Source organism: Sardina pilchardus, chromosome 24, assembly GCF_963854185.1.
Source record: "Sardina pilchardus chromosome 24, fSarPil1.1, whole genome shotgun sequence".
NCBI lineage: Eukaryota > Metazoa > Chordata > Actinopteri > Clupeiformes > Clupeidae > Sardina > Sardina pilchardus.
The window spans coordinates 14703138-14723137 of NC_085017.1; the positions used below are offsets into that span (position 1 = coordinate 14703138).

The 20000-nt window shown below is 47.8% G+C and overlaps 1 protein-coding gene across 1 annotated transcript in view; it reads right to left on the reverse strand.

Annotated features, from left to right (window-relative positions):
* csmd3b (CUB and Sushi multiple domains 3b) overlaps positions 1-20000 on the reverse strand; it is a 407622-nt gene that overhangs the window by 45027 nt on the left and 342595 nt on the right. The window contains exons 53-56 of the mRNA XM_062530145.1: positions 18074-18247; positions 11507-11680; positions 10136-10321; positions 7801-7974 (exon numbers count right to left, since the gene is read on the reverse strand). Coding sequence (XP_062386129.1) covers positions 7801-7974; positions 10136-10321; positions 11507-11680; positions 18074-18247 — 708 coding nt within the window. The remainder of the gene's footprint in view (positions 1-7800; positions 7975-10135; positions 10322-11506; positions 11681-18073; positions 18248-20000) is intronic.

Genomic DNA, 20000 nt, shown 5'->3' on the forward strand with positions numbered 1-20000 from the left:
TTGTTTTTCTGTATATGTCTGCATGCATGTGTGTGTGTGTGTGTACGTCTGTGTGTGTGTGTGTGTGTGTGTGTGTGTGTGTGTGTGCGTGTGTGCGTGTGTCTGTACACTTGTCTATCCACAATGACGTAATGCCACCAAGAGACAGGATAAAATGGGACACACACACACACACACACACACACACATACACACACACACACACACGCACGCACACACACACACAAGCACGCACACATCCACAGCTCATCAGCACAAGTTCTCCAGAGATAATCCCAGACACATCAATTAATTAGCTAAGCATAATGAAAGAATGAAATAACGAGGGGGTGGGGTGGGGAGGGGGGATTGACCCGTCACAAATGACTGCTTCATCATAGAGGCACGGTCGCAACCTCCTTCATCCCAAGGAATTATTAGACAAACATATCTCTGTTAATCTCTCTCTTAATCCACTTAAATCCTCAGCGTGTTTGCCCTCTTCTTGTCACCGTGGCGACCCCTGCGTACATGACCCCTGCGTGACCAGTCGGGATTAGAAGAGACGGCGGATCACTCGACTCGACGGTCGGCCGCCTCCGTCGCTCAAATGGATTATTGATTCCCGTCATTGTGTACGGACCACTTTGCATGCCGAGGCTGATTAACAGTGGCAGAGGATGGGGACTGAGGATCAGATGCCTCTGACATCTTAAGACAACATGATACACGGGCTCACTCGCACATGACCTCCTCGGATGCAGGGATCAAACGAGGAGCAAAAAAATACAGCCAATTCTTAATGTAAATGTGTCTGATTTGACAATGCAAAACACATGTATGCCACTGAAGCTCATTTGAATTGAATTGAATTGAATTGAATTGAATTGAATTGAATTGAATTGAATTGAATTGAATTGAATTGAATTGAATTGAATTGAATTGAATTGAATTGAATTGAATTGAATTGAATTGAATTGAATTGAATTGAACTGAACTGAACTGAACTGAACTGAACTGAACTGAACTGAACTAAGTTGAGTTGAGTTGAGTTGAGTTGAGTTGAGTTGAGTTGAGTTGAGTTGAGTTGAGTTGAGTTGAGTTGAGTTGATTTGTGTTGTGTTGTGTTGTGTTGTGTTGTGTTGTGTTGTGTTGTGTTGTGTTGTGTTGTGTTGATTTGAATGGAATTGTATTGTAATGAACTAAGTTGAGTTGAGTTGAGTTGAGTTGAGTTGAGTTGAGTTGAGTTGAGTTGAGTTGAGTTGAATTGTGTTGATTTGAATGGAATGGAATTGAATTGATTTAAGTTGAGTTGAGTTGAATTGAAAGTGAGCTTAATGATCTGGATGTGGAGGAACTGTGCATGTGTGCATCTGTTCAGGTGCCGTCCCCTCCCTGTCCAGCACGCTCGCTATGTCACTACCGGTTGGCCTAGCTCGGCTTGGTGTTTGTGCTCGGGCAGCATCTGGGACGCCTCTGCTCGCCTGCCGTGTGGGGGCCTCAGGTGCAGGAGCAGCCTGAGCAGCCGGCCCTAATTGGGACATGGCGAGCGAGCGAGCGAGAGAGAGAGAGAGGGAGAGAGGGAGAGAGGGAGAGAGAGAGGGAGAGAGGGAGGGAGAGGTGGGTTCAGGTTCAGGTTCAGGTGGGAGCCTGGCGAGGGGAAGTTCAGCCACCAGCTGCCCGTAATCACCCCGCGCCACCCCCAACCGCTGCCTCTTGGACGACAACGCGCGCCGTAATTAGCGGCTACGTAGGACGCTGGCATCTTCCATCCTTTTCCACTTTCGCTGCTACTTGAGTGGAAGTAACAAGTGGGGGGGCGGGGAAGGCGGGGGCTGCTGTTGTGGTGGTCAGGGTCATCACCAGCAAGACCCTCTGTGTACAGATGAAGCAATTACAGCGCGTTCACAGCAGAGCTGGACTCTCTCCATGGGCAATACTCTCTCTCTCTCTCCATCTCTCTCTCTCTTTCTCTCCCTCTCTCCCTCCCTCTCTCTCTCTCTCTCCCTCTCCCCATCCCTCTCTCTCTCTCTCTCTCTCTCTCTTATTAGAGAAGGCGCAGACCAAACGGAGGGAAAACATCATTGATCATGAGCAGGGGCTGCTGGCTGCTTTTGCCGTATTAGTGCAGGAAGCCTTGGCAGCTGCGGCTACACCATCTCTCTTCTCTCCCACACACATTTCCACACACAAAGCACACGGTGGTGTACACTTGAGCACACATGCAGGCACACACACACACACACACACACACACACACACACACACGGATGCACACAGGTGTATACAGAGACAGTTGCACACAAACAGGCACACACACACACAAACAGGCGCGCACACACACACACACACACACACACACACACACACACACACACACACACACACACACACACCCTTGTGAAATGGTTACTGTCTGCATCTGATCATTCTGCAGCACCAACAAAGGCACACATTTCCACACATTAATTCACAATCGCCAATCTAGGTACACCGACCATACGCCTACATATGTGCAAACACAAACAAAGAAACACATACACACATTCCCTCTCTCCCTCCCTCCCTTCCTCTCTCTCTCTCTCTCTCTCTCTCTGTCTCTCTCTGTTCCCTCTCTCCTGCTAGGAGTGGTGTCTGCAGTGAGTATCCTCCAGCAGCACACAGGAAGCCTGGACTAGAGTTGGGCTGCTCTGATTCAGAGCCAGCCAAACCACAAAGCTCTTTCTCTGCCTCTCCTCTCCTCTCCTCTCTCTCCACCAGTCTCTTTTCTGGGTCATGGATCTCTGAGCAGAGTGGGGGGAACCGAGAGAGAGAGAGAGAGAGAGAGAGAGAGAGAGAGAGAGAGAGAGAGAGAGAGAGAGAGAGAGAGAGAGAGAGAGAGAGAGAGAGAAAGAGAGAGAAAGAGAGTCAGAGAGAAAGAGAGAGAGACAGATAGAGAGACACTGGGAGAGGCTTCTCTTTCTGCATTTTCCCTTTAAGGGTCACGGCCACTTAATGAAGGTTTAATGGATGAGCACAAAGTACAGTGTGTGTGTGTGTGTGTGTGTGTGTGTGTGTGTGTGTGTGTGTGTGTGTGTGTGTGTGTGTGAGAGAGAGAGAAAGAGAGAAAATAAAAAAGGAGGTAGGCAGCAGATACAAAGGAGATGAGGAAGAGATAAAGAAAGAGAGAGAGAGAGAGAAAAGTACAGAAAAGAGAAACAGAGGGAGTTGCAGATGATAGAAAAAGACTGAGTGTAGGTGGGAGGTGGGAGACACTGCAAGAGATAGGCATTGTGGGAAATATCACCCCTTGGAGGAAGACGAGGCGGAGACTGGATGGGTTGGAGTGAGGAGGGGGTGCGTGAGGTGGGGGTGTGTGAGGGAATAAAAGTGATGGAGCTGGAGGAGACTCAGAGATAGAGATAGAGATGGAGACAGAGGGAGGTCTCAGTCTAGCCCTCAGCGAGTCCACTTTGAGTTAATACCACACCATCTGGACTACAAGAGACCATCAAAAACAGATCTTACAGGAGACACACACACACACCCATGCGCACACACACACACACACACACACACACACACACACACACACACACACACACACACAAGCACCAAAGGAAAACAAAACAACAACACAATGGCCAAACAACACCCCCTCCCACCCTCCCCCTTCCCCAAAACGATCACTCGGAGTCTCTTTTCAGCAATCCATAAACCCGCAATTATGTCGTCAGCCTCCAGAAGATGCATTAAAACGGCAAAGACAACTAATAAAACACAACAACAAGCCCGACATTTATGAATTATTCACAGTGCTGGAGATGTCATTGGTGCTGAATTACTGTAGCTCACGTCTGTGCAAGATATGAAGCTCTGCATAACACACACTCAGGGGGAGGTATCTATTATGCTCTGAAGTCGCACAGGCACACTTGTTCTCTAACCATTGCTTTCCAGCATGGTTTGTGTGTTTGTGGTTGAGTGTGTGTGTGTGTACAGTATATGTTTGTGTGTTGGAGAGAAAGCTCTCCTACCTGAGCTCCAAGAAATACGTTTCGATGTCAACAGATCTTCATCAGGCGAATAAGACATGGAAGAGAAGGTCATGTGATGTAGGCGGTCTCTTCCATGCCTTATATTATTATAATAGGCGTGTTCAAGTTCAACTCCAATGACCTCTTGCAGCAGCGAGAGCTGCCGGTGGCAGCAGGGGAGGGGATACAAACGCTGCTATGAAGTTGTACACTCCCGTAGTGTATGAAGTTGTACTTCCCGTAGTGTAGACTTGGCTAGACTCGACCATGTGACGAATCACGAGGCACGGACCCGCACGGACCCTTGTGGATATGAGGAGGCATCTAAACACCTGCACATACGTCAGGGATGTAAAAGCCAATTAGGGCAAAGACCTGACGTCATGAAGGCAGGGTCTAAGCTCCGCTGCGCTCCGCAGTACCTCCAGAGCGGCTGCTCTGCTGCTCCGCAGCTGCCTGGCCACGCCTTGCTCCCGCGATAAGTTGAGGCCATGTGATACCGACTGCCGAGTCGAAAACACACCCATCTAGACCATCGTGGACAGATTTTTAACCACGTGCATCTTGTGCTGCGCAGTTTTTGTGCTGCGCAGCCATCTTGAACGCGCCTAATGATATGCCTGATGAAGATCTGTTGAAGACCAAGTATCTCTCGGAGTCCATATACAGAGTGCATACCATCTAATTCAGTCTCTTGACCCCTTTTGTCTCCCACCTGTAAAAACATCTTTTGGATGTGCGCACCCGTTGCTACCAAAAACTCTGCCACTTGCAAGGTGAATACCATTGCAATAGTCTGGGTAAGATACAAAACATACTGTTTATTTAGTTGGATATATCTAAAAAAAAAAATAGATTTTTCGTGGAATTTAAGCAAATGCATCAAGGGCAGCCCATTGCGGTGCTGTGCCTCATGACGAATCCTTGAGATTTAGCTGAACAAGCAGACACAGAAGGAGCCAAGTCCTTGTGTCTGTGGAGAGCTGTGTGCTATGGAATGGCTTAGAGGGGGAGTGTGAGTGTGTGAGTGTGTGAGTGTGTGTGTGTGTGTATAAATATGATTCCCTGAGTCATTTAGGTGTATATGTTTGTAGGTGTGTGAATGTGTGTGGGTGAGTGTGTGTGGGCGGTTATGAGTCTGTGTGTGCCTCTGTGTGTGTGTGTGTGTGTGTGTGTGTGTGTGTGTGTGTGTGTGTGTGTGTGTGTGTGTGTGTGTGTGTGTGTGTGTGTGTGTATGTGTGTGTGTGTATGTGTTATAGTGTGTGTGTGTGTGTGTGTGTGTTGTAGTGTGGCTGCGGATCATGTGGGATGACACACTAACTCCACTGGCTATGCGCACTGAGCTGGTGATGTAACAGCCATTGCTCTGCAGCGTGTTCCTGAAATGTGGCCGGTGTACTGAAACTGCTACTATTACTATGATTCTTTAAGGAAGTGAATAGCTGCAAGACACACACAGTCTCTCACAGCCTCTTAGGGGCAGAGAGGGAGAGGGAGGCTTGATAGAGGAGGAGAAAGATGGAGGAACAGAGGGAGGAAAGGAAGGGTGAAGGAAGAAGAAAGGAAGAGTGGAGATGGAGAGGGGGAAAAAGAGAAGGAGTGGCGAGAAAAAAAGGAGTGTGTGAGAGGGATTTGGCAGAGGAGAGAGAAAAGGGGGGAGAGGGGAGAGAGATGGAGGAGATAGAGGGAGGAGATAAAGGAGAGAGAGCTCTTCCTTCAGCTGTGGGTGGTGAAAAGCATATGGTGCGCACATCTCAAAGACAAACAACATCCAAAGCAGGCTTCCCTGATCCATTACCATCACCAAACATGCCCTCATTCCCAACAAAGAGAGGGAGGGAGGGAGGGAAGGAGAGAGACACAACACTGGAGAGGCTGATTAACAACGCCATTCTTTCTCGAGTGGGAAAATAACTTGTGTAATAACACAAGTCAAATAACACAAATGGCCTGTCCAACTACCCCCTCAACACACACACACACACACACACACACACACACACACACACACACACACACACACACACACACACACACACACACACACACACACACACACACACACACACACACACACACACACACACACACACACACCAACTCATATGCATCTCTGTCTCAACAGGGTCAGTGCAATCTCTAATTGAATGTTTTGAGATAAAGATTTCCATCCACGCTGCCACATTCTAATGTATTTATTTCCCTCATTTGCATACTGAGTGGCGCACTGGCGCAAGAGGGGCCATGATGGATAGACAGAGAGAGGATACGAGGGAGAGAGAGAGCGAGAGTGAGAGATAGAGAGAGGTAAGAGAAAGGGCAGAGTGTGGGAGAGAATGAGAGACAAGAGAGAGAGGGCAAGAAGCGAGCGAACGAGGGACACGCAGAGACGAAAGAAGGGCAGAACACTTCATGACTCAGATGGGAGAGGGCTGAGATAAGTTTGTTAGAGGCCAGAGAGAGTTAGATTATTGGTAACCCGAGAGCCCACAAATCCTCCCTCTATCTCTTCTCTTTCTTTTCTCCTTCTCTTTCTCTCTCTTTCTTTCTTTCCTCCCTCCCCCTCTCTCTCTCTCTCTCTCTCTCTGTGACGTCAGGTGGCCTGAGCTGATGAGGACGGAGGGATGGAGGGAGGGAGGGAAAGAGTGAAGGAAAGAGTGAAAGAAGAAAGCTGCCGAAGACACGTTTGTTTTGTTTGTTCATCCAGCCGTCACCATTGCCTCTCGCATTGGCCCTAAATCCGTGGCTACTCCAGGCTACGCCTGCTAACTAATATCAAATAACAGCTCACAGCTAACGGTCAGTTTAGCCGGCGCGGATAAGATCCATCAAATGATTTCTATCCTCCTTTCTTCCTCTATCGCTCTGTTTTCTACCAATGCAATCGCTTTCACAACACTATCTGCACCAGTGGGTGTGACAAAAAAAAAAAAGAATGTGTGAAAAGAAGCTGAAAAAAGGGACAAAAACTACTGATAAAAAAAGTCAGCTAAATATAATCGTCTCCTAAGGGACCAGCCTGGGCTTTTCTTTTTGTGTTTGTTTGTTTGTCGATTTTCTCCCATTATTTGGGCAAAACAAAGCGGCGGCCTCACACACTCGCGCGAGTTGGTTGGTCTGTGCGGGGAGACGCGCTGTTCAGCACAGCCACTGTTGTCATATCCGTGTGGGCTTATCGGTCCGACCCCCGGAGCCATGTTCCAGATAGGAGCTCATGTGCACTGTGTGTTCTTACATCCCGCCTCATTTGGGTGGATGGATAGAGGGATGGACGGATGGATAGAGAGAGAGACAGATAGATAAAGAGAGAGATAGAGAGAGGGAGTAATGGTTAGAGAGGCCTGCAGGTACTGTTAGTGGCCCTCTCTCGACCTCCTCTACCTTCTTTTTTTCCTTCTTTCTTTCGCTCTGCCACTCATTCACTTGGCAACCTGTGCAAAGGGGCAGAGGTGCACTGCACTGTCTAGAGAGATGGATGTGTTGCTCTTTCTATCCTTCACTCTCTCTTTCTCTCTCTCACACACACATACACAGACACACACACACACTCACACACACACACACTCTCTCTCTCACACACACACACACACACACACACACACACACACAGACACACACATACACACACACACACACACACACACACTTTCTAAACTGAGTAGAAAGGCCATGGATGTTCACTTTGTGATGGATAGATAGTGAGTCTTTTGAAATGTGCAACTCTCTCTTTATCTCTCTATCACTCTTTCTCTCATACTCACTCTCTCTCTCTCACACACACACACACACACACACACACCCTCACCTGAGCAGAAGGGCATAGGTGCGCTCCAGTGGCTGTTGAGCTGGCAGGTGCGCGAGAACTCGCCCTTGAGCTTGCGGCCGCCCGTGCAGGAGTAGCGCACCGTGGAGCCAAAGGTGAACTTGTCCCCGATCAGCAGCCCATTGGGCGGAGAGCCCGGGTGCCCGCAGTCCACCACTGTCCAGACCAAACAGAACAGCGCACCAAACAGGAAACATTAAATATACACATATAACAAAGCAACAAACGGTCCGTCTGGCTGGCTGGCTGTCTATCTTTCTGTCTATCTGTCTATCTATCTATCTACTGTATGTGTGTGAATGTTTACGAATGTATGTGGGTGTGTGTGTATGTGTGTGTGTGTGTGTGTGTGTGTGCGTGCATGTGTCCTCCTCTAGATATCTATCTATCTATCTATCTATGCAGTACAACATGGTTAACAGTATGGTCTATGTATACGGTACTACATGGTAAACAGTTTAAGCTTTTCAAAGCAATTCTCTCCACAATACTAGTAACAATGTAAAGACAAAACATAGCTAAAAGTATGGAGTAGGATGCTCATTTGTTCATTTGTTTTGGTGCATAGAGGCCGACATTGCTCATGCGTGTGAGTTGATGCTCATGAGAGTACATCAGACTAGACCATATGGGGATAATCTCAGCACAGAGCATTAGCATGGAGCTCCACGCTCTCCCCTGTACCCCTCTCCTGTGTAGTCACACTTCCTCTAAGTCTTCTCTGAAGGTCTCAGGGTTGGACCAGAGCCCACTTCTCTGGAGCAAATTGACACTTCCCAGTTCCCACCAACGCATGGGGCGCATTGACAACACCTTGAATAAAAAATATGCTGCGGATTAACCACCTGCTTCTGTGCTTGAAGATGAAAAGCGTGGCGCTGTTATAACAGTTGTTATATAATTAGCAACCGGGGCCACTTCTAGACAGTTCCGATGACTAGATAGATCAAAACGACGAGGACAGCTGCTATGACAACGTGTAACTAAGTGACACAGCAATTTTAAACGGTTTGGCGAAAGTAAGGCTCTTAGACTTCACAAAACATTAACAAATACACTTAGACTTCACAGCACATTAATAAATAAACATATGGTAATCAGTGCACATACTGGTATTTCAACAACTTGGCCAACTAATGAATGTGTCCCAAGAGAAGCTGAACAGGAGGCAATGTCAGAACGTTTCTCACCATCCTGCTACGGTTTCCTGATTGAACGACATGTTTAGTCACAACGTTGCGCAAGGACACGCAACAGGCTTTTGAGGTACAGTAGTTCTCTCTCATTTGGAGAGTGTGTCAGAGGCGCTATCCTTTCAGAGATGATGTGTATACAAACTAGTTTTCACCTACAGTATGAGCCAGCAGCCATTTTAGGAAAACAAGCAAAATGAATGAACTCCACACATACAAAAACACACAAAAAAAACACCAGCGCGATTTCTGTGAGATTAATGGATATTTGGAGGCTTTGCCCAGCAGTAACGGCAGGTTCCGTCATAGTCGAAGGACTCTCGTGCGGGAGACGGGCACAAAACTGTTGGGCACAGCTGGCATTGCTATGTCTGAGTGAGTTTGAATGGACGGAAGCTTCAGTTGGCGTTTTACAGGATGTGCGCCCGATCAAACAAGATGAGCGGGGGGGTAAACGATGGAGCTCAAAGCTGGCATCGCTAATTAATCTAACTGGAGCTGCATATTACACCTGTCCTGTAACTGATCCACACATCTCTAACAGCAGGTGGGAGAGGGGGGGGGGAGGGTCAAGCAGCTAATTGAGGCTCGATTAAAGGAGCTAGATGGTAATTAGCAATGAGACGAGATGAGATGAGAAGACAAGAGAAAAGACAAGGCATCAAGGAAAAAGGAGGAGAGAGGAGAAAACGAGAGAAGCGAGGACACGTGAAAAGAGAGAAGAGCTGAGGAGGAGGAGGAGGGAATTCAAGAGAGGAAAAGCACCAACTAAAGCAAACACTTTAGAGATGAGATGAGAGGAGAGGGAGAGAAAAACACGGAGACAGGAGCGGAAGAAATGAGAAAAGAAGAGAGGAGGAGACGGGCGGAGCAGAGGAGAAAATGAAGAAAGATGAGGGCGAGGAAAGGTAAACAAAGGAGAAGAGATGAGAGGAGAAGAGAGATGATATAAATCAGGAGGACAAGAAATAGTCCTGAAAGGGCAGAATAACTTCGGATGAGACGGGCGAGAGGTTAACACAAAACACAAGACGACGGGGGCCCCAGACAGAGAAGAAGAGCTAAACGAGATTAATGTCCGACAGTTAATGCAGACAAACGCTCGGCGTCCGCGCGGTGCTCACCGATACACTCCGGCAGAGGTTTGTCCCACTGGCCCGTGGGCTGGCACATGAGCACGGGCGAGCCGAACAGGTAGTAGCCCGGGTTGCAGTCGTAGAACACCACCGTGCCGAAGGTGAAGTTGCCGTGCTCGATCTTGCTCTGCCGGATGGAGTTGGCTGGGATGCCCGGGTCCGAACAGTTGACCACTGAACGTGCCGAACGATGGGGAGAGGGAAGCAAAAATACAAAGTTGGAGAGAGAGACAGGGAGGGAGAGAGAGAGAAAGTGGATACAGGTGTTATTTGGCAGTAGCATCGACATGCTAGTACTCTGTTGATATTACTACACATGCTATTGCTACTACTACACGCTAGTGCTACTCCATTGCTACTGCTACGCTACCACTGCAGCATGCTATGCTTACCGTATAACTCACCAGAGTAGTGTACTGTTTCTTCAAGTATGCTTAACTCCGTACCTCACTGGGTCTACTGTCATTGGAACATGACTCATAGCTCCCAAGCCTTTGGTGACTACTTTAATTATATGCACTATTATTATCTAAGGCAAATGAACGGGAGTGGAAATGCAGTTTGTTAGAGTTGAATGTTCAGTGAGTTGAATCAAAAGCTAGCCAGCACAGGGCAGTGACTACTTGGCTTTAAGTGTATCTGACAATCAATGCGGAACACGAGACCCGTTAAGCAAGCACCGCTGGGCTGATTTACACAAATTAGCACCTCTTCAATCAAGGTGGCTGCGAGCTAATTAGGGAATTAGCGCTCGGTGGCTAAGAATATCTGCATACTTTGGGAGCGGTTTGACAGAAACACGTCTCACCTCCTCGTTAAGCTAATGTGAACAAGCACAGAGGTGTTAAGTGCACTGTGTTTCAGGACTCATGAGTACATTTCCACATCGATTTCCAGCTCAACCCCCCCCCCCCCCCCACCCCCAAACCTATCCCAGTAGAGTAGGCCATGGTTCATGCAATATTAGCAGTCTTGTGTTCTGTTAGCACACAACTCATGCATTCTTACAATAGCCATGCTAGTTTAGTGTTTGGAAAAGAATAGGAGTTAGTCTGAAATGGCTGCATTGTTATTGTCTCCATCCAATCGCACAAAGCAAGGCAATTCTGTCCCCTCTTCACATGCACAGGGCTCCTGTTGGTGAGAGTGGCCAGGTGAATGGCAAGGCAGAACCTTCTAGAACTCTCCCGCTCCTTCTCCTCCTCCTCCTCCCTCATCCCTCCCTCCCTCTCTCCCTCATCCCTCTCTCCTTACCCACGGGCAAACGAGTGCGAGAGGTGGCTTTAAGCAGGTGGATGCTGGATGGGGGGGAGCGGACTCAAGCTCCGCGTGAGTAGAAAACTTAACTTTTTTCCCCACCTTTACACGTTGGCGGTGGATGGCTCCACTGGCGGTTGGCCTGGCACTGGGCGCGCGCCGGGCCCTCCATCACGTAGCCCGTGTGGCACGAGAAGCTCACCACGTCGTTCAGGTTGAAGCCGTTGCCCAGCGTGCGACCGTAGATGGGGCTGCCCGGGTGGCCACAGCTGATAGCTACACGGGGGGGAGAGCAGAGGATGACCACGTGAGAATAAACAAGCTCCTTCAACATCTTTTCTTCATCTTACATTCATACAAAAAGCTTAGTTTACAAAATGCTTTTGCACACCTCTTTTGTAGGGACAGGTGCGTCGGAATAGATTAACCAGTTAAACTTGTGAAAGAAAAAGCCCCATTCACTCCCAATTTACTGTCAGTTGTCTACTTTTTTCTATAAAGAGGTGCCTTAGAATGGGAAGATATGAAATGACTTCAATATGGTACAATAACAATAATCCAATCTATATGTTTTCCCTCCATTCTCCCATGCATTGCAACTGAAAGCACCCCCGTTGGACTTGATGCAAACACACCGGCTGAGAGATCAGAGTGTAATAGACTTGTAATACTGCTCACATAAAAACGTCTTTATGCGTCACATGATTTGTGACACCTGCCACTCAAAGCCCAAGACCGCACGTCAGCGCTGCAGAAGTGTAGCGTCCGAGGTAAGACTCACTTTAGAACATACACTGATACGATACTCCTTTTTGGATGAGACAACAAGCTCTCCGTTTAATGGCGGCTCACCACAACTTACAACAACCACGCCAGCTCTCTCACACCGGAGCTTCAATCACACAAATCATCACCATGGTAACTCATAACAAATCTCCCCTTCTCATATAGAATGCTGCAGAACAGAAGTATAATCCACTGCACCTCTCAGCCTCTACCACTCTGCTACCCAGCTTTCAATCTCATGAGTCATGACACACTTGTTTTGCTCACAGAGCAAGCAGACACTGAGCGCAAACAATTGTTTGCCTTCCCATGGCAGTGCCCTCTCAAAAGGCAACCCCTGCGGAGCTCTCTGCCCTGGGCAGGGGCGTTTTTTTTGTCATCTCCTCTCCTCCTCCTTGTCCTTCTCCTCCAGTGGACTCCTCCGAGAGTGTGAAATCGGGGGCTGCATCAACCGCGCGCCCTATAGCTGCGGACGGCCTTCCTGCTGACGGCCCCTAACCGTATCATTTGTGCTCAACTGCGGGCAGTAATTGCCCAGTCATGTGAAGGTGACGGTGGGCGTGAGTAGCCGTCGCTCCGGCCTAGTGGGGCATCAGGCAACAGACGAGTGGGTGGACGGCAGGCACAGCGTCTGGAGGGGGGGGGGGGGGGGGCGGGGTATGTATGTGTGTGTGTGTATGAGTGTGTGTGTGTGTGTGTGTGTGTGTGTGTGTGTGTCTGTGTGTGTATGTCTGAGTTTGTGTGTGTGTGTGTGTGTGTGTGTGTGTGTGTGTGTGTGTGTGTGTGTGTGTGTGTGTGTTTGGGGGTGTGTGTGTGTGTGTGTGTGTGTGTGTGTGTGTGTGTGTGTGTGTGTGTGTCTGAGTTTGTGTGTGTGTGTGTGTGTGTGTGTGTGTGTGTGTGTGGGGGGGGGGCATTGTGGGTGGGTGGATGTTGCGTGCGTGGTGGGTGGGTGGATGTTTGCATGCGTGGTGGACGATGTGCGGGATGCCTCTTCGGGTTTAACTGGGTAACCTATTCCTACGCACCTGTCCCCACAAAAGAGGTGTGTAAAAGCGTTTTGTAAACCCTCTATAGTATAACCATTTATATCACCATTGATATACTTATTAATACTTAATATGACTTACAGTAATACTAACACACTCTATTTCTCTTCCCTTTCCCCTATACCTCACCTGTGAGGTAAACCATTACCAGCCATCAACCATCTCTGTGCCTGTCCCTCATCACACCTGAAGTCACATCCCTCTGACTGCCCTACCATCGCCATTGCCTTCGCCATCCCTATGACTGCCCTAACATCGCCTGCTGTGGTTCCCTGCCCGAATCTTTGGCCCTCGGATCCCAGCGACCCATCACCTTCAGAAATAACTAATGGATTACTAATGGACAATTTATTCCCTACACTGGACTATTTGAACTTTCATTGTCATTGTAACTTTCAAACTACAAATGACTGTACTGTAACTGACCCAAGGCAGATGGGTTGGGCCCTTGAGTCGTGGGTCTGTCTGAGGTTTCTTCCTATATGTATCTCCAATTCTAGGGAGTTTTTCCTTGCCCCTGTTACTCATGGGCTCTCTTTGAATGTCTAACACTCTGTAAAGCGCCTTGAGACATGTGTAATGTATTGGCGCTCTATAAGCGACATTAAATTGAAATTGAAAATTGAAATTGAAATTGAAATTGAAATTGTGTGTGTGTGTGTGTGTGTGCCCGCGCCTGTCAGACGCCTGTGTGAATGTGTATGTGTGAGTGGGAAGGTGTTGTCGAGCGGGTCTCGCTGCGACCCAAAATGCCAGCCATTTATTTACTCTCCCGTCTGGGTCGCGCCCTTTCTGAAAATCAAAAGACGCGACTAAAAACGGCGGGGTCAATAAAGTCTGTTCGCCACACTCCACAAGCCTCCCCTTCAGCCTTTACAGCGTGCTTTTAAAGAGTGCTGCGCCGCATTCATCAAATCAAGCGCGCATCAATCTGGCTGTTTGTTTGAGGAAGTTGATAAGAAATGAGGCGTGCAGACAAAAGGCAGCACAGTGGCTGGAGTTTATTGGGCTCTGTTGGGCGATAGCAGTGAGTAAGCACACGCAGTGATAGACAAAGACACAGCCAGGCTCGCTGTCTCGTCGCCTGGTTAGGAAGCTGTCTGACAAATGCAGACACACACACACACACACACACACACACACACACACATATATGCTCACACAGACACATAGACAGACACACACACACACACACACACACACACACACAAACTTTAAGGTAACTTAGATGAGTGAACTTCTGAGTTTGGGAAAAGTTTGGACAGCCGCAGAGACCATGTTTCTGGCAAAAAACGATATAGATAAGCACTTTCACCCTTTATAGGCCTCATAGGGAAACACACACACACACACACACACACTTACAAAAATATACGATATACAAACAGATGCATACACACAAAATCACACAGACACACACACACACACACACACACACACACACACACAGACACACACACACTTTTAGAAATGAAAAAGTGTCTAGGGCAGCTAAGCCTAAACCCATACACACACACACACACACACACACTTTTAGAAATAAAAAAGTGTCTAGAGCATCTAAGCCTAAACCCCCCCACACACACACACACACACACACCCACACCCACACACACACACACGTACACACACACACGCACACACACACACACAAACAGACACGCACACAACCTTGATTCTGCAAGGCCCAGCACCACTGCTGCTGCCAACTGCGCGGGCCTCTCCCCAGTGCTGGGAGTGTGGGAGAGGGAATCTGACAGGCCTCCTCCGGTTCTACTGTAGCACCACCAACAGCACCGGCAGCAACAGCAGCAGCAGCAGCAGGAGGAGGAGGAGGAGGAGGAGGAGGAGGAGAGGAAGAGGGAGAGGAGGAGGAGGTGGGGGAGAGGAGGAGAGGAAGAGGGAGAGGAGGAGGTGGGGGAGAGGAGGCGCGGGCCCAGAGCCCTACAGTACGCCCAGACTTAGCTGTGTGTCCTCAGTCAAGGGCCCTTAGCGCCTCCTCCAGCCCGCGCGGATAGGTGGAAGCAAGGACCGCTCACCGCCGCAGGGCCAAAAACAGCACTCTGTTGATCTTGTCTCATGATACTTCTCCTCCCTCTCTCTCTCCCTCCCTCCCTCTATCTCTCCCTCCCTCCCTCTCTCTCTCTCTCTCGCATACACTCTTCTCATTTCTCTCTCACACACACACACTTCTACTCATCTCTCTCTCTCTCTCTTTTTCTCTCTCTCTTTTTCTCTCTCTCTCTCACACACACACACACACACACTCTTCTCATCTCTCTCTTTCTTTTCCTCTCTCTCTCACACACACACACACACACTCTCTCTCCTCTTCATCTCTCTCCCTCTCCCTCTCTCTCTCCCTCTCTCTCCCCCTCCCCTCTTTGCTTGTGAGCTCAGGCACGTTTGGTTCCTCATCTCCCCTCGCAGCCGCTCTCATAAACAATGCGAGCTCATTTGCATAATTACAGATGTAATTTGTTTCTCTTTGCACTGAAGCAATTTCCCACACATCTGAGGGACGAGCAGAACCCGAATTTAAAACTGAATCATGGCCCTGTTAAAAGAGCTGAATGCTATCATATAGCACAGCACGCTCACACACACACACACACACACACACTCTCTCTCTCTTTCTCTCTCTCTCTATCACTCAAACACACACACACACACACACACACACACACACACACACAAAGAGAGCGGGACCACACCTAAGTACGCACACACATACAAGAAAGTGTCCTCTAGGCCTCCACATCCACAACACGGAGACGTACACAAGGACAACACGGTGGGTCAGTAAGTCTGCGTCTCGACAAAGTTGTTCCCACGGCGAGAACAAATCGCAACAACGAATCAGACGCCTCGACTTAAAATGTTGACAAATTCTGTGGACGTGAGACGGCAGGCGAGTAACAGACAGGAAGTCAAGTGTTTTGTTTTCCGTCCAAATCCCGGCAGTGCGGCAACTGTTTGGCTGGCGGATTACTGGGTAAGGCCTGATTTCGCCGATGCAACGATTGGTACGCAGCCCCTCCGACAGAAGAAGGATTTAGTCTGTGTCGAACCCCCTCAGCTCAAAAGATAAGGCAAAACATCAAATAGCTCCGAGACTATCTTGGACGCCCAGTAATTTGCACCCAAGTGCTACCTGGGCTCAGAAGGCTTAGTATGATGTTTTTGTTACTTAGCGAGAAAAGGAGAGCGGAATCATAACAACAACACACCCATGGTCTTAAGCAGCAAAATGTGCTCCTAACGTCTTCCGTTTGTGTTCTTTTGACCTCGCAAAGGGGGTGGGCGAGCGCCAACTGCACCATCTACTGCCAAAGGCACAAATGGTTTTCTTGGATGGCAGCCTAGGCTTTACCCCCCCTCACCCCCCTTTACCCACAAAGCATTTCACCATCCCGAACAGGAAGGAACTGCTCGCCCTGCGATTAGAATCACGCACACCCCGACGCATGACAAATGCGAAAAAGTTTCCCTTCTCTTTAGTTAGAGTGCAATGGTCTCCTTATTCCACCCCCCCCTCCTACCTGCGCCCTCTCGAGCTAAATGACACGGGGAGAGATTTGCGGAGGGTAACCTGAAAGCCGTTCGCTATTGCCACGGTCCAGTCCGCCCCATTAATGATGCAATAATACATTTAACCTATCTACATTTCACCTCAATTCAATTAATTCGTCCTGTCAAGTCTATTTTGTTTCTCTGCCGGGCTAGGGACATCTAGCGGAATCTACCTTCCCAGACTGAGGTAAATTTCGTTAGTGGTAGAAGTGGGGAGGGGGGGGGGAGGGGAGAGAAGTTTCCGGAAATAAATCCTTCCGAATGTTCTGATGCCGAGGCCCGTGTGTCATTCCTACCTCCGTGGCGGACTGACAATAAATCTTTAATTAAAAATGCCCGCTGAGACAAGATTGGCTCTTTTGTGGTGGAGCCGAAGAGGAGGGTAGAAAAAGAAGAGGAGGAGGAGGAGGAGGAAGAGGAGGAGGAGGAGGAGGAGGAAGAGGAGGAAGAGTGCATAGCTTAAATGCCAAAGCTCTTGAAGAGACACGGCGAGCAGTGAGCGAGAACACGGACAGCCTCGCCTGGCCCTTAGTGATGCAGAGACCCCCCCCCCCCCCTCACCCCCCCTCCACCCCCAACAGAGAGCGCAAGGAACAGAGGGGGAGAGAAAAAGGGCACAGCACTCCAACTCCCTGCCTGCTGCTCCTGCATAGTCAACCATGCACACACACACACACACACACACACACACACACACACACACACACACTGCATGAGACTCCTGCCATCTTTTACATGGCCACCCTACTGCATAGCAATTACGAAGAGTGCGAAATCTGCCTGTACAATGTCTCAGATGAAGATGGAGGGATAGACAGACAGAGACCAAGAAGAGAGAGAGAAAGAGAGAAAGAAAGAAAGAGAGAAAGAAAGAAAACTGACATACTCTAGATAAAAGAAAAACAGGCAGACAGACAGACAGAGACCAAGAAGAGAGAAAGAGAGAAAGAAAGAAAGAAAGAAAGAAAGAAAACTGACATACTGTAGATAAAAGAAAAACAGGCAGACAGACAGACAGAGACCAAGAAGAGAGAAAGAAAGAAAGAAAGAAAGAAAGGAAGAAAGAAAACGGACATAAAATAGATAAAAGAAAGACATTCAGACAAACAGACAGACAGACAGACAGACAGACAGACAGACAGGCAGACAGGGATATGAAGATAGATATGAAACAGCTAGATATACAGGCAAAACATACTATACAACTGACCAACATTCAGATGGACAATAGGGGAGGGGGGGGGGTGGGAGTGAGGACACTTACGGACGCAGACGGGCAGTTCTCCTGACCAGTTGTGGTCCTGGTAGCAGATGCGCACGGAGGAGCCGATGAGGCGGTAGCCGGGGTTACACTGGTACACCACCGTGTCCCTGTAGCCATAGTTCTCCCCGATCACCTGACCGTTCACTATGGGCTCTGGGGTCCCGCAGTGGCCCGCTACAGAGAGGAGGAGGAGAGAGAGAGAGAGAGAGAGGGAGCTATTATTATTATTACTTGTTATGCTTTGCCAATATTGTAACCTCAGTCATAATGCCAATAAAGCACAATGAAAATTGAAATTGAGAGAGAGAGAGAGAGTGAGAGAGAGAGAGAAAGAAAGAGAGAGGGGAAAAGTGAGAAGAAGAAAAGACAGAGAGATGCAGAAACAGACAAAGAGAGAAAAAGGAGAGAAACAGGTAGAGCAAGAGAACAAAAGAGAGAAGACAATGTGGCATTAAGAAGAAGACGCACACACACAAGCACACACACACACACACACACACACCCAGAGGAATAAAACACAAGCTGTGTTCGAAATGTTCACTCGTTCACTCACTCACTTGTTCACTATATAGTGTTTGCTCTATAGGGGGGCTATGTAGGGGGCTACCTAGGGGACAAGTGAGCTGGCGATAATTAATTTCGGACACTCAGGATGTTACTACTGCCACATATTAATGCGCCGGATTTTCGTCAGTTATCTCTGTCGCATAAACAAACGCAAAGGCGTTATCACACGTGTAAAGCACGGATAACAACGGTGCTGTTTTTAGATGAATAAACAGGCTGGGATTTCTCAACTGCATTGAAATAATATTTCAATATATACATGGTAATATAAATAAAACCGTGTGATATGTATCTGTGTATATATTAACTTTCTTTAGGTACCTTACAATATTAGGCTAAACATGGGGGTTGCATTGGCTACGTTTCTTGTTGTATATGCTAGCCTACGAAATTATATAAAAAAAATTGGTCATCCTAAATATTCTTAATTATGCTACAGTAGCCTAGGCTATATGAGCTATGTATAACATGACATATCCGTTAGCTAAACGTTTTAAAACTTCCCTGGGCTCACGTCTTGCTGATCATGACTAATGTAAACTAATTTAACTAGCCTGTTCCCAATGCTGCCCTGAAGTGGTGGCGTTAGCCAGGCTATATCATTTAAAAGCATTTATGAGCCACGTTAGAAATGGATCCGATTCAGACATTTGTGACTTAATCAAAGTGTTGGTGCACGGGCAAAGAAGATGAAATTACATGGCAAGGGCGAGACGTCTTCATATTTTACTCGTCAGACATAACATTGACCAAATAAGGGGGAAAACAAATTTAGGCTGCAGCGTTCCTGTTAATGCAGACGATTTCAATCAAATGCTTGATCTTTTCTAGAAGGTCTGACATCCTTTGCCAATTCTGAGTTTGATTATTGAAAAAGTAAAATGTATAAAGTAAAGTATTACAATTACAGCAATATCTCACGAGCCACAAGGATCTGTCTTGCAGTAAAATGGATTTAACAATATACCTCTTTTAAAATATCCACAAGGTAGAGCATAGGAACAACAAATACGCAAAAGTGTTCATAAATGTCTTGTCCCACAACAGTCTTTGCCTGAAATAATCCTTTATATTGTGATCACAGAGTTCTCGCCTATTTTTCCATGATCTTCCTGTGGACGTGGGGAGCCAAGTAGCCTTTCAATTGGCATGCAATGAGGGGTCGACAACCTATATACATGTATTTCATGTTGTTGTAGCCTACACAAAACATTTCCATCTTACTTCTTATTTAAGCAGTTCACTATGACAACTTAAATACTACAAAAATAAAACACACTTAGTAGTTTATCAGTGACACTTTATTTACAAGGATACAAGGATGTTTATTTGTCACATGCATATGATTACTAATGTAGCA